The 12,882-nt window shown below is 57.1% G+C and overlaps 1 protein-coding gene across 4 annotated transcripts in view; it reads left to right on the top strand.

Moving 5' to 3' along the window:
- TBC1D16 (TBC1 domain family member 16) overlaps positions 1-6,843 on the top strand; it is an 83,915-nt gene extending 77,072 nt beyond the window's left edge. For 2 of the 4 annotated variants that reach the window (XM_036838040.1, XM_036838041.1), the window contains exons 11-12: positions 352-498; positions 1,375-1,659. In XM_036838040.1, the coding sequence (XP_036693935.1) occupies positions 352-498; positions 1,375-1,623 (396 nt within the window). In that variant the 3' untranslated portion in view covers positions 1,624-1,659. Of the gene's footprint in view, positions 1-351; positions 499-1,374; positions 2,187-5,913 lie in introns of those variants that run through there. The other 2 variants (XM_036838042.1, XM_036838039.1) reach the window with 2 other exon arrangements.
- Positions 6,844-12,882: the final 6,039 nt, after the last annotated feature.

Below are 12,882 nucleotides of genomic sequence, written 5' to 3'. Positions count from 1 at the left end.
AGACCCCAGAATGGGCACGGGCCAGCCGTCAGAGGGGCGTGTTCTTTGCCCCTGTGCTGGAAAGCCTCCCGGAGGGCTCCCCGAAGGGTAACAGCAGCCCGCGGGTGGCCAGCTGCAACATCGCCCCTTTGTATGTCACAGCAGCCTTTGGATGGAGGTGCTCACACTGGCCCATTTGCAGGTGGGGAAACTGAGGATGAAGGAGGCTGCTGGGCTTGCCCAGGGCCGCATGAACCCAGACGACCTCACCCCGGATCCCTTACCCCGCACCTCTGCACTTGGCCTCTACCTGCAGGCAGGGCCTGGGGCTGGGTCAGGGGCCTTATCTGAACCCACTCTCTTCCCCCCAAGACGGATTACTTCCACCTTTTCATCTGTGTGGCCATTGTGGCCATCTACGGGGATGACGTCATTGAGCAGCAGCTGGCCACCGACCAGATGCTTCTGCACTTTGGAAACCTGGCCATGCACATGAATGGGGAGCTTGTTCTCAGGAAGGTGAGTGTGGCCCCCACATGCAGGCCCGCCCTCCCATATACAGAGCCCCACCCCTTCACTTCCAGAGCTCCGCCCCCACGCAGCCCCCCACAAGCCCCGCCCTCCACATCTGCAGAGCCCTGCCCACACACAGAGCCCCACCCCTTCACTTCCAGAGCCCCGCCCCCACACTCCAGCCACCCTGGGAGCTCCTGACCAAGGCCCAGTGGTCAGCATGTCTGGCAGCTGCTCAGGGTGCCCATCAGGCCCCGGCAAAAGAGGTCTCTCTCCTCATGGACTGAACAGATTACCTGGTTTGATAGACAGGTCCTCCACCTGGGGTACCTCACTCCTAGCCCAGAGCCAGGAAAACTGAGCAGGAGGCTTAGGGAGGGGAGGTGGCCACTTTTCATCCAAAGTTAGTGGAATAAAGGGGGCCTTTGCCACCTCCCCGCTTCCCAGGCTCCTGCTGGAGACTGCTTCTTAAAGCTCTCTGGTGTCTCCTGGGGGGGCAGTGAGGAGGGCCTGGGGTCAGGGTGGGGTGGGTAGGAAGCGGGTGGTGGAAACAGACCCTGCAGGGTGGAGAGGTGGAGCCATGGGGCCAGGCCGAGCCAGGGAGGGGCAGGGTGGGCCCTGTGCCGCTTTTGCCTGCCCTGTTCACCCTCCATATGAAGGCCGTTGGGGGAGCCTTCTTTGTGTCAAGCCACATGGGAGCACTGCTCCGGGAACCATGTGAGTCCCGTCCCTCAGCTGGATCATGGTGTGGAAAGGGACAGGGCAGGCAGAGTCCTCGCCCTGACCTGGCACAGGGTGAGCCCTTGGGCGCTGACTATTGCTGCCCTTGCTCTTGGGCTGTCCCCCAACCCCCTCGTCACTGCCTGTCCTCTCTGTTTGCAGGCAAGGAGTTTGCTCTATCAGTTTCGCCTCCTGCCACGGATCCCCTGCAGCCTGCATGACCTGTGCAAGCTGTGTGGGACTGGCATGTGGGACAGTGGTTACATGCCCGCCGTGGAGTGCACAGGCCAGCACCCGGGGTCTGAGAGCTGCCCATATGGGGGCACTGTGGAGACGCCTTCGCCCAAGCCCCCCAGAGAAGGCAGGAAGGGCCCAAAGACGCCCCGCGAAGGCTTCGGTTTCCGCAGATAGGTTGGGCTCCCTGTGCTAGATGAGGGGTGAGGGAACCTCAGCCAGGTCCCAAGCATGGGGGAGGGGGTGGGGATAGGCTTGGAGGGGATGGGATGGTAGAAACGGAAGGAAAACGCCCTTGGGCGGCATGAAGGGAAACTTTTCATATTAAGGACAAAAGCGGAGTCCAGAAGTGACAGAAGTGAAACCCGCCAGCTGCCCAGAGAAAAGTCACCTCCCAAAAAAGCGGGACTAGAATGCACGGCCATCCCACCGGGAGACGCAGGCTGGCTGGGTTCTCGTGTTGCCTGCCTTTGATGGATCTCGACACGTCCCAGGAATTCCTCCAGCTTCATCAGCCACCGAAGGGTACTGCCAGGCATTGGGAAAGGCAGAGACAGAAGGAGAGGTCTTGTGCACCCACCAGTGCCGGGGAGTGCAGAACAAGGGGGTCCTGTCCAGGCCCAGAGACATCTTTGCAAGCCGGACACACCCGCCTCATCAGGCTTCATTCTCTGAAAGAACCAAACATACTCCACAGCTTCTCCAGCTGCAGCTGCAAAGCTGATGTGAAGACATCTGCCCCCCATCCCCCCCCCCAAAAAAAGCCCCACTGATTTCAGGGTAAAGAGGTGTAAGAGCAGGGGGCTGGGGGCTTTCACACTGTCCATTTCAACATCCTGTCCTCTTGGCATGTGAAGGAATCTGCTGCCCGTGAGCCTGAGCACAGGCTGTTGAAGTGTTGGATTCCTCTCCCTTTGTTGGGGAATGTCTGCATTTGGCATTGTTTAAGGCCAGCCTCACCAAATACTGCAACCAACTGGGATCTGGATGGGTTGAGGTGTGCGTGTGTGCACGCAAAATCCTCTGAAGGGAATCTGCAGTGTTTGAGGGAAGGTTATTATATTAACTGACCAACCAAAACAAAGGCACCTGAAAGTGCTAGAAAGACTCCCACTTCCCTGCAGGGCCTGCATTCTGCCATGAATGCCAGTCTTCTGTAAGTCAGCTTCTCAGGTGGTTGGACGCAAGAGTGGCCACAGTACAGTAGCCATCACTCAGGGCACCTCTGCTTTCTGTGTGGGAACCAGGTCTTCCCAGCAAGCTCTCCCGGCTCCCAAAGATTCTCATCAGTAGCTCCTTCTGGGATTTAGAGAAGGACAGATAAGGGCATGGGAGGGCTCCCAGCCAGTGTAAAGTGGTGGAGCCATTTGCACAGGAAGCCGCCTCTTGAACTGGCAGGAGCAAGGAGCCTGGAGTCGTTCCTTGAATCCTCCTGCACATTCTTCTGGGGAGAAAAATCCTTGACGTGCTGAGAGTCATCGTGGAGACACAGCCTGACTAAGGCTTCTTCCTGCCCTCAGCTTTTCTCACTGAGAGTTGACGCTGCTGGATGGCGCCACTTTAAAAAGATGTTTATCAACAGGAAAGAGGAAGTTATCAGCCTCCTCCCTTCTCAGCTTCTCTCTTCTCCATGAGCCCAAGTCCGCCAGCAGGCAGGAGACTGACACTGGTACTTCCAAGTTCCTGGCCCCTCTGTCCAAGAGCCTTTTGGAGACACCATCCTGGAGCCCCAACAGTGCCCAGATCTTAGGGTACTGACCATTATAGTCCAGCAGCGGGGTCCAGGCTGGATGGGGGTAGACTTCTGCTCTGCTTCTGGGGAAAGAAGATTGCTTTTCCATCCGGAGGATGGCTCCTGATCCATTATGGAAATGGCTTGAGTTACCCAGGCACTATGTTGACCCTCCTCTAGAGACCACATCCCCATGAGCAGGCATAACAGTTACCCATTGCCACAGTAATGCTACATAACAAATAGCCCCCAAACATGGTGGCCTCAGATAGCACACACTTACCTAGCACATGAGTCTGTGGGGCAGCAGCTCAAGCTGGGCATTTCTGGTCTGGGTTGGGCTTGCTCCCATGCCTGGAGCTGTTAAGTCCCAGGGGGGTGCTCACACATGTAGAAGTGTGTAGAGGTCAGACTTGGCTCTGCTCTGTGCCTCTTGCATCCTTCCCGCAAGCCAGTCCTGGCCAAGGCAAAGGTGCAGAATCAGAAGTGTACAGGTACCTTCCCAAGCATTGACAGATGCCACCCCTGCTGCCACCCCAATGGCCAAAGCAAGTCACATGGCCAGACTCAGCATCTAGGAATGGGGAAATGGACCCTCCCCTGCAGTAAGAGAAGTGACATGGCAAGGGGCTGGGGATTCAGGGAGGGGGTGAGGAACTGGGCGGCTGGTACGGGGCTGGAAGAGTCTACCAGCACCACAACAAAGTCCTGGTCCAGATAACACTGTTTTGGAACTCACCTTCTACCAGGGGGGTGACTTCCCCTGAAGGGGCAGGAGATGCCTAAGAGGAGAAAGAGTGCTCCCCCCTCATCCTCTGTAGCAGAAGAACGTCCATGCATTTTACAGTACCTTGTGCCTTTGGGCTGCTGTGTGTGGGGTGGAGGGAGAGGGGTCCCAGGCTCCCTCACTTTGGAGGGTCCTGGGTGGAAAGCACTCATTCTGAACCTCCCAGCTCCCACAGCCCCTCACCCCCACGGCTCCCCATGACCCTCCCACCTCTCAACCTATGGGCTGGGTGAGGTCCCAGTGAGATCTGGGCCTCTTGGAGCAGCCAGGACTTCGAAAGCTGAAGACCTGGGTGTGTGGGCTCTGCGAGGTCCCGCTGCTCCGGAGGGATGGAGAAGGCCCGCCCCTGCATGGCTCCCTTAATCTGGATGCAATTAGAGGAAACCAGCCAAAAACCCTGCGGCAGCTGTTGCCCCAGGATTATTCCCAGCCAGCAAAAGGCATTAGGGTGATAATTCAGTCATTAGACTTTTAGCCTTCCCACCGCCAGAACGTGCAAATACAGGATAATCAGCCCAGCACGGCCATCCTCGGCGATACTGCTTATTTAACCCATTTTTTTAAAATGACACTTAATGTTATTGGCTGGGGTGCGTGTGCACGCATACTTAAAAGTTTCCCCACCGCTAATGTCTGTGCTGACGTTACGTGATGTCGTCGGGGCCTCTGGGAGGAGAGGGCACCTTTGATGCGCATGTGCTGGCACAGAGAGGGCAGTGGGGCAGGGACTCACCAGCCCAGTGGGGGTTCACCCTCTCAGGGAAGGGGGATGATGGCAGGATGAAGCTGGGTGTGGGGAAGGTGGGGATATAGTGGGGTCAGGGTCTAGTTAAGTGCAGAGGGGAACAGTGTGCTATTCCAGAAGGTTCTGACTTAAGTCCCAGCAGGGGAGACTTGGAACTCACAAGTCAAGGGAATTGGAGTTCTTGAGCCAATTAGAGGGGTAGGCATAGGCAGGCTGGGAGGGGTCTCCAGCCCATCTCTGCAGAGGAGGAGGGTCTGCAGTCCAGAGGGCAGTTCCTTTGGTGGCCTTGGTCTGGATGCCATCAGCGAGCAGCGCCGTGTTGTCCTGATTGGCTAAGTGTCAGGCAGGACAGAGATTTTTGAATCCAGGACCTTTGAGTTTTCCATAAAATCGTGCTGGGGGCAGACAGCTGGACAGGATGAAGATGCTGGTCCTGAAACGAGGGCAGTGGCTGGCAGAGGTCACCCAGCTCTGACCTTTGATGGGTGGATGTAGGAAATAGGGCAAAATCTGTGGACCACAGTGGGGGACCTCTGTGGCTCTCCCCTCGGTTTTTTGTGAGGTCCCTCTGAGCTCTCTTGTCTGCTTCTTGTTTGGTAGAAGTAGCTGGGAGGAGGGCAGCCCCCAGGGTGGTGGGAATCTGCTCATGGCTGTGCCCTGCACCTGCGGAAGCTTCCATCCTCTGTTTGGCCTCCCCTCCCCCATGCCGGGAGGCTGGAGGGTGGCAGGAGCACCTGGGTTCACCCGGCAGAGAGAAGGAAGCCTCTTCCAGCTTGTCTGCCCAGCAGAGGCCCCCAGAGGCTGCCCTGCCTCAGAGGAAGGAGGAGGAGTTTCCCTGGGAAACCCCACGCACACGTGCAGAGGTGCAGCCGTAGACCGGCCTGCAAGCTGTGCCACAAACCCACAGCAAAGGGAAGGAGCCTGCGGGTCTGGCCTGAGGCCGGGCGCTTCCTCTGGAGACCCTGGGGAACCAGATGGCCCAGGATCTGATTAGCCCTGGGTTTCTAAGCCAGGCTGCAAGGCCGTCCCTCGAAGTGAAAGCATTCTGTCCCTGCCGGTCCTTGGCTCAGAGGGAACTGCCCCCAAAGCTGTGAAGCTCAAGGACAGGGCTCCCCCACAGAGGCTGCACGGTGCTGCGCGGAAGGAAGACGCTTACCTAGGGGTCAGGAACCTGGTTCTTGTCCTGCCTCTGACCCTTCCCAGGTACGTGACCTTCCTGCCCTCTGAGCCTCAGTTCCGTCATCTGTAGAATGAGAACGGCGCTGCCCTCCCAGCCCACCTCACAGGACTGCCGTGGGGACTCTCCAGGTGAAGGTGTCATGAAGATGGTGTACCAGCCCCAGGGGCTTCACCTGCCACTCAGGGAAGAGACCACTGACCTTGGCCTTGCAGCCTTGGCAGAAAGGCGGCATGCTCCCAACCCGAGAGCTCGCCCTGCTTTGAGAGTCAGCAAACCTGCTCCCTTCTACACGTCCACTTTGCTGCATGTCCCCGACTAAGGGGGACCTCTCTGTGCCTCTTCTGTGAAATTCACCCTGTGCCACCCCACTCCTGCCATGAGAAAAACCAACCATAAGCCATGACCTTGGTGACCCCGAGAGATGTGTCTGTGTGCCGTGTGCCCAGCTCTGCATCAGGGATGAGGTCCAGGCCTCGGACCCCCACGGCTGTGAAACCCACTCAAGCGGGGGGCTGTGGCCTCCTGGGTCAGGCTGTAGAGACTGGAGAGGGGTGTCCCTGGGCCTCTTGGGGGCAGGGTGGGCATGCAAACAGCCTGCAGGCATCTGGCCGTTAAACACATTGTGCTGAATTTCTAGGTAGGAAAGTACATTTCAAGTTCAGAGATCAAGTCACTTGGTCATCTTCTTTCCAGCACCTTGTGTTAGTCAGAGGGCAGGGTTTCTGTTGTTTAAGGGAAAGTTTAATGAAATTCCCACCATTACCAAGAGATTACTGATGTCCGTGGCTAGGGATTCGTTCTCTGTATTTCATTTTGTTTTCTTTTTTAAATACAATCGCCCACTGGTCAGGCCATGCCCCAGGCTTGGGACTGGCCACCCTGACCCCTGGGGCCACAGCCCCCACTGTGCTTCTGGCTCTCATGGATTCCACTGCAAAGTAAATAAAATCATATTGACAACAAACATACGCTCTACGGCGCCTCTAAGGAAAAGGTCCAGTGAGGTTTGTTAGGTCAGAATGTGGCAGGTTCCAGTGCTGGGTGAAGAGGGCTCCCACGGAAGAGCAAGGAGGGCCAGAGGGCTGGCCAGTGGCACAGCAGGCCCTGCTCTGGGGAGCCTGGCTGCAGGCCCAGGGGTCCATCAGGCATCTGAAGGGGACGGGCGCTGGGCCTGCAGCGGGGAGGAGCTGCTTGCCTCCAAGGTGGAGAGGTAGTAGGAAAGTGCCCGTGAACCCCAGTGACCGGGGGCCCCAAGACCGGCCCCAGCACCTGGAAACACACAGTGTTTTATTGAGACTTGGCTGCCAGGGCTCTGATTTCAGGAAAAGCCGAAGCCTTGCATTTGTGAACTTTTTACGGAGGCAAAGAAAATGAATTTGACCTTGTTAAGGGTGGGATTTAAAGGAAGAATTCAGGCATCAGCTTCTCTCATCTCCATGCCCTGGAGCCTACTACAGGGAACACGCCCCAGGGATTACAGGGAGGTGGGCAAGGGGGCTGGGGCCTGTCCTGGTTCTCCTGGACCGTGCTGGTGGGTGGAGGGCTCAGCCCTAACACAGGGCCTGTGGGATTGCGAGCTGGTTTTCTGTGGTTTTGTATGTACCTTTTTGTCCTTTTGCCTGAGAGGGGAGGAGGGTGCATGCGCTGCCCTCTGTAATGTCTGCACCCCTGGGGGTCTCGTGTCTGCAGGGTCTGTCTCATCCTCCAGCCACCTGGCCTTGGCTGAGACGACAGACAGCTTTGTCACCACTTCTCTGCAGGCCAGGGGTGCCCCTGCCTGAGGCTGGCTGGCCACGTGGCCAGGAGGGGCAGCAGGCCCAGCTGATGCATCAGCTGCCGTGCCTGGCTGGTGGCTCCACTTAGAGAAACCGTCTCTGTCCTTTTGGGAGTGGGAGGCGCTGCTTCCCCCTCATGCCTGGCCCTAACCTGGGATCTGAAGTCGCCCCTGACGGCCGAGTGCAGATAGAGAGGGAGCTTGGAGTTCAGGGGCACCAGCCCTACCATCACCACCCTCCAGGGCACGGCTGTGGGTCAGTTCGTCCTCAGAAAGTGGCAGTCCCACCCCACAGAGCAGCCCTGCAATGGGTCGAGGCCCACTGTGGCCCCCACCTTGGGCCATGGCCCTGCCCGAGAGGGCCTTTCAAACCTGTCAGGCGGCTGGTTTCCTGGGTCTGGCCCAACCAGGATACTCTACCAGGTGTTTGTCTTTGCTCTGCTCTAGTTCTCCCATAAATAACGGCCGCGTAGTCACGGGCCCAGGGATGTGCTGCCCTAGAGCGAGACTCTTCAGGGTGGCCCCTGGAAAGACCTGGCCTCTGTTGTCCTGCGGTCCTGAGGGCTGGGCCTGGGAGCAGCTTGTCTGTTGCGGCGCGGAAGGGCCATCTGCACAGCTCGCTTTACACCCCTGCTAGCAGCAGAGACACCCCCGCCCCGCCCCTGGGGCCCATTCACTTCAGAGAGTGAGCGTCCTGTGCACCACCCTAGTCCCATCATTCCTTCATGCATCCGTTCAGCAAGCATTCAGCAAGCCCCACCAGGGAGACGGGTACCGTTGTCCCATGGACCTGCTCCAGGGGCCCGAGGCTGAGCACACCAGGTCACTGGGGTTTCTGGGGCGGTCAGCACGTACTCTACAAATGCTCCATGAGCAAAACTGCCTTGCCAGCCCTGGGAGAAGCCACTCAATGTCCACACTTTTGGGGCCCCCCGGGGCAAACCTTGAACTCCCCGGGTCTGAGTGGCCTTTGGCTGCAGAGACTCAGGTGAGCCAGAAATGTCACTGAGATGATTTTCTTTCAGTCAACTTGAATCCCATTATGAGCCCTGCCAACCCAGTTAAGTCTCAGTTGTTATTGGTGTCTCTCCTTCCCCCCAACACCCACATGAAGACATGCAATGAGCAGGGGTGGGAGGGATCCCACGCAAAACGTGCAGGGGGCTCTCTGCTCCTGGCCCATGGTTGCCACTGAGACACCCTCTGTCCAAACCCAAGGAGCCCATGAGGTCTGGCTCTTTCCTTTGACTGGGGCCCTGGTGCCCAGGCACAGCTGCATCTCTACCCCCATCCTGTCCCTCTTCAGGGAAGCCACCACCACTATACACACACACTCAGGTACACACAGGGCGGGGAGGCCTCAGCCAGCCCCCTTCCCTCCCCGGTTCCATCGTCCACCTCTCTTCAAGGAGCACCAGCTTTTAGAACAGAACCCACAGGAGGCTGGCCACAGGCTCCTTCCCACCACTTGGCAGAAACCTGGAGGGGAAGGAGCACGAGGGCTTGGCAAGCGTGGGAGATGCTTGGAAGAAAAACTACAGTGAGAACAGGGCCCCAATCATCTCTGTGAGTTATTGGGCCACATGAGCGATCTCACTGTTAAAGGGGCTGTGTCTTCACACACCCCCACCTCCTCATGGCCATTGGGGAGGGTCCCACCCAGCCACTGCCATGCTCTCTGCAGACTGGAGGACACCTGCCAGTGGCCTCATGGGCCACATTCAGTTGCTGGCCCTGGGACACCCCTAAAGTCATCCTTCCTCCTCAGTGGACCCCCTCCCTCACCTGTGAGGCCCTCCTCTCTCTGCATCTCAAGAGAATAACCAGACCTCTGGGCTCCTGGGGCGTGTACTGTGTAATTTAGATAAAGTGGTTTGAAAATATGCTATTCATTCTCTGAATGTGATAATACGTCTGCCTTGATAGGTCAGATGCCACAAGCTCTTTCATCGGCAGTTTGACACTGAACAAAAGAAAGCACTTTATATTTTGAGTTGTTAGAGAGAATGGCTTAATGGTTTTCTAAATGGTTGTTTGGATGCTGAAATTAAGTTGGTGCAACAGGGGGATAGTGCCACAGGCTGGGTATAGCAGCCCCTCAGGAGGGAGAAACAGGTTCAAAACCCCCTCAACCAGTAAGAGACATGTGCAGTTCAACAAAGTGGGAAACCTTCATCAGGGACCAAACACAAAGTTCACGGGGTTCATTGATTACTGGCCATAAATAAGCACAAATAGAAAAAGACATGGAGGGTCCTAGTGGCCACAAGTTAACGGTTAGTGAGCCCAATTGCCCGGCAATTTTAAAACCTAACAGTAGAATATGGCAATGGGCAAGGCCCAGGAAGCCCTCTGGGATAGGAGGTCAGAGCTTTGGATCAGTTCACTGGAGAACTATGGCCAGTGCCTGTCTGGACACCAGCTACAGGCGGATGGACAGAAGATTCTGAGAGGCACAACAAATGACTAAAACGACCTCAAAGGGTAGAGGACGGGGCCCTGTCCAAATTAAAGACTGAAGGATAGTAAATGTTATCAAGAGTTTATGACTTAATGACGAGAGTGCCAACGAGCTGCTCTCCACTTTTCTGGTGGGCAATTGTGGTCACAGGAGGCGCTGCCAAAGGGCTGGGCTTCAGGAGAGCCACTCTTGAGCCACCGACCTCTTGGTGTCCCATCCCCTCTGCCCTCCAGGACTCTTGGTGTGGACTCGCCCCCTGTGGGAGAAGCCCATCGCTTGCAGGGCTCCTTACTCTGTCCAAGGTGCATGAGCACAGGGAGTGTAAGGGAGTGGGGAGTTCTGGCTGTTCATGTGAGCTCAATTGGGAGCCCACTTTCCGATACGGGGTCTCAGTGTCCTTCTGTAAAAGGAAATCCAAGTGTACTTAAACCAACCATCTGAGACAAAGTGGGGGGAGGGGGATGACAGTGGGGGAGGGGGATGACAGTGGGGGGAGGGGGATGACAGTGGGGGAGGGGGATGACAGCCCTCCCAGGGCACTGTCTGGCATCCAGGCCCTGTCCTCTGTTCTGCCCACCTCCCGCCCCTATTGGAAAACTTTAGAAACTTTAGAAAAAAGGTGCTGGGGACCCTCAGACCTCTGGACAGGTGCCCTCTGGGGGAATCCCACCCACCTACCCAAATGGCAGGGTCTGTTCTATTTCCAGGCACATTCTGCCTTTCTCCAAAGCCCGGGCGTCCTTTGGGTTTTCTGATAAATCCCCAGGTTCTGTCAAATGATTCATTTAGATGGGAGTTCCCCACCCCCATTCTTGGTCTTACTGCTCCACTGGGCCACATGACTGTCTGAGCCAGGCTGATAAATAGCAGCGAAATTTTAGGGCTCAGAGTCAGCAGCCTGAAGCAGAGTGGCAAGGAGCGGGTGGGAGGTGTCCGGTGCACAGGGACGCAGGGGTGAGGGCATTTCCAGGAGAGGTGAACTGCTGCCTTCGAAGAGGGATGAGACAAAGCTCAGCTCTTCCCCATGTTGCCTGGAATGCATACCTCAGAGCTATTGGTGAGGGGGTGGGGTCCTTCAGGTGGGTGAGACCCAGGACCTGGACTTGGGCCAGCGCAGGTAGGAAGAGGCACTGCTCCCACAGGTGTTTCTTCAAGAGCTGGTAGGTGGGACAGCGCAGCAAGTCTGGGAGTTGGTCCCCCCACCCCTGACTTCCAGCCTGCAGTCTCTCCCACCCCCTCCCTGCCTGCCGCATCTGCACCCCTGTCCCATGCAGTGGCCAAAAGGATTCTGCAGAGTTGAATCTTACCAAAAAGGCCACTGTCCTTCCCCTCAATCTGCTGGGCCAGAGTGCAGTCGCCAGGCCAACCCCAAAGAGGTTTCTGGGTCCCCAGAAGAGGGGGAGGCCCCCAGAATCTGAAATGTAGCTATTGGTTCACCAAACCGGCCTGGCCTCCTGAGTCCCTGCACAGACCTCCAATCCCATCATGAGCCTGAAACTGACCCAGAATGCCAAGGTCTGCTTGTAGAGTGAGCCGCTGGGCCCCCAGAAACTGGCTTCGATTAGAGGGGACACACTACCAGAGGGTGTGCCAGTGATGGGTACAGACTCCTGTGGCTGCTGCCCAGGCTGAGGATGGGTTCCTAAGAGACTGCCAAAGCCTGGGCAGGACTGAGCTCCCCATAGGGGTTTTCCTTTCCAGAAAACAGGTTCCACAGTTTGGGTGGAAGCCTGCTTGGCATGCCCTGCCCCTAGGGCCTGGGACACCAGGTAGCTTTGCACAAGGCTGGAGGCAGCCTGCACGGGCTCCCCACTCCTGTTCTCAGCTGTCCTACTGAATCCCAGACACAGGCCTGGCTGTGGGATTCAGCCACACAGTGGCATCTCTGCAAAGCCTGGGATTCTCACCAGGAACTGGTCTCCCAGGAGGGAGGGAGGTGGGCAGGCGCTCCCCTGCCCGCCCACAAGAGGGCTGGGGAACTAGGGTCCCCATGCCTGGAGCCCCCCACTGGGACCTGTTCAGAAGGTGGCACGTGTGGGCACAGTGGGGCATCGCTTCCTCAAAAATAATCCTCGGTGCTAATTCCCATTTCCCCAGGAAGAGGGCCAGTGCCTCTCAGATCCATCCCATTTTCTGAAGAAGGGCTTTGTTGCTGCTTCTTTTTTTTTTTTAATTAATTAATTTATTTATTATTTTTATTTTTAGTTGCATTGAGTCTTCGCCGCTGCGCGTGGACTTTCTCTACTTGCGGAGAGCGGGGGCTACTCTTTGTTGTGGTGCGCAGGCTTCTCACTGCTGTGGCTTCTCTTGTTGTGGAGCATGGGCTCTAGGCACACAGGCTTCAGTAGTTGTGGCGCACAGGCTTAGTTGCTCCGCGGCATGTGGGATCTTCCCGGACCAGGGCTCGAACCCATGTCCCCTGCATTGGCAGGCGGGTTCTTAACCACTGCGCCACCAGGGAAGCCTGTTGCTGCTTCTTTTGATTTCACACCCAGTGGGCCTTTTCTCCAAGTGGGGGTCCAGGTACGGGGACCCTAGTTGGAGTGTGTGTGTATGGTGGTGGCGGCTTCCCTGCAGAGGGACAGGATGGGGGTAGAGATGCAGCTGTGCCTGGGCACCAGGGCCCCAGTCAAAGGAAAGAGCCAGACCTCATGGGCTGCTTGGGTTTGGACAGAGGGTGTCTCAGTGGCAACAATGGGCCAGGAGCAGAGAGCCCCCTGCACGTTTTGCGTGGGATCCCTCCCACCCCTGCTCATT

This window comes from Balaenoptera musculus, chromosome 20 (genome assembly GCF_009873245.2).
Source record: "Balaenoptera musculus isolate JJ_BM4_2016_0621 chromosome 20, mBalMus1.pri.v3, whole genome shotgun sequence".
NCBI lineage: Eukaryota > Metazoa > Chordata > Mammalia > Artiodactyla > Balaenopteridae > Balaenoptera > Balaenoptera musculus.
This window is presented reverse-complemented; position numbering and strand designations above follow the sequence as displayed.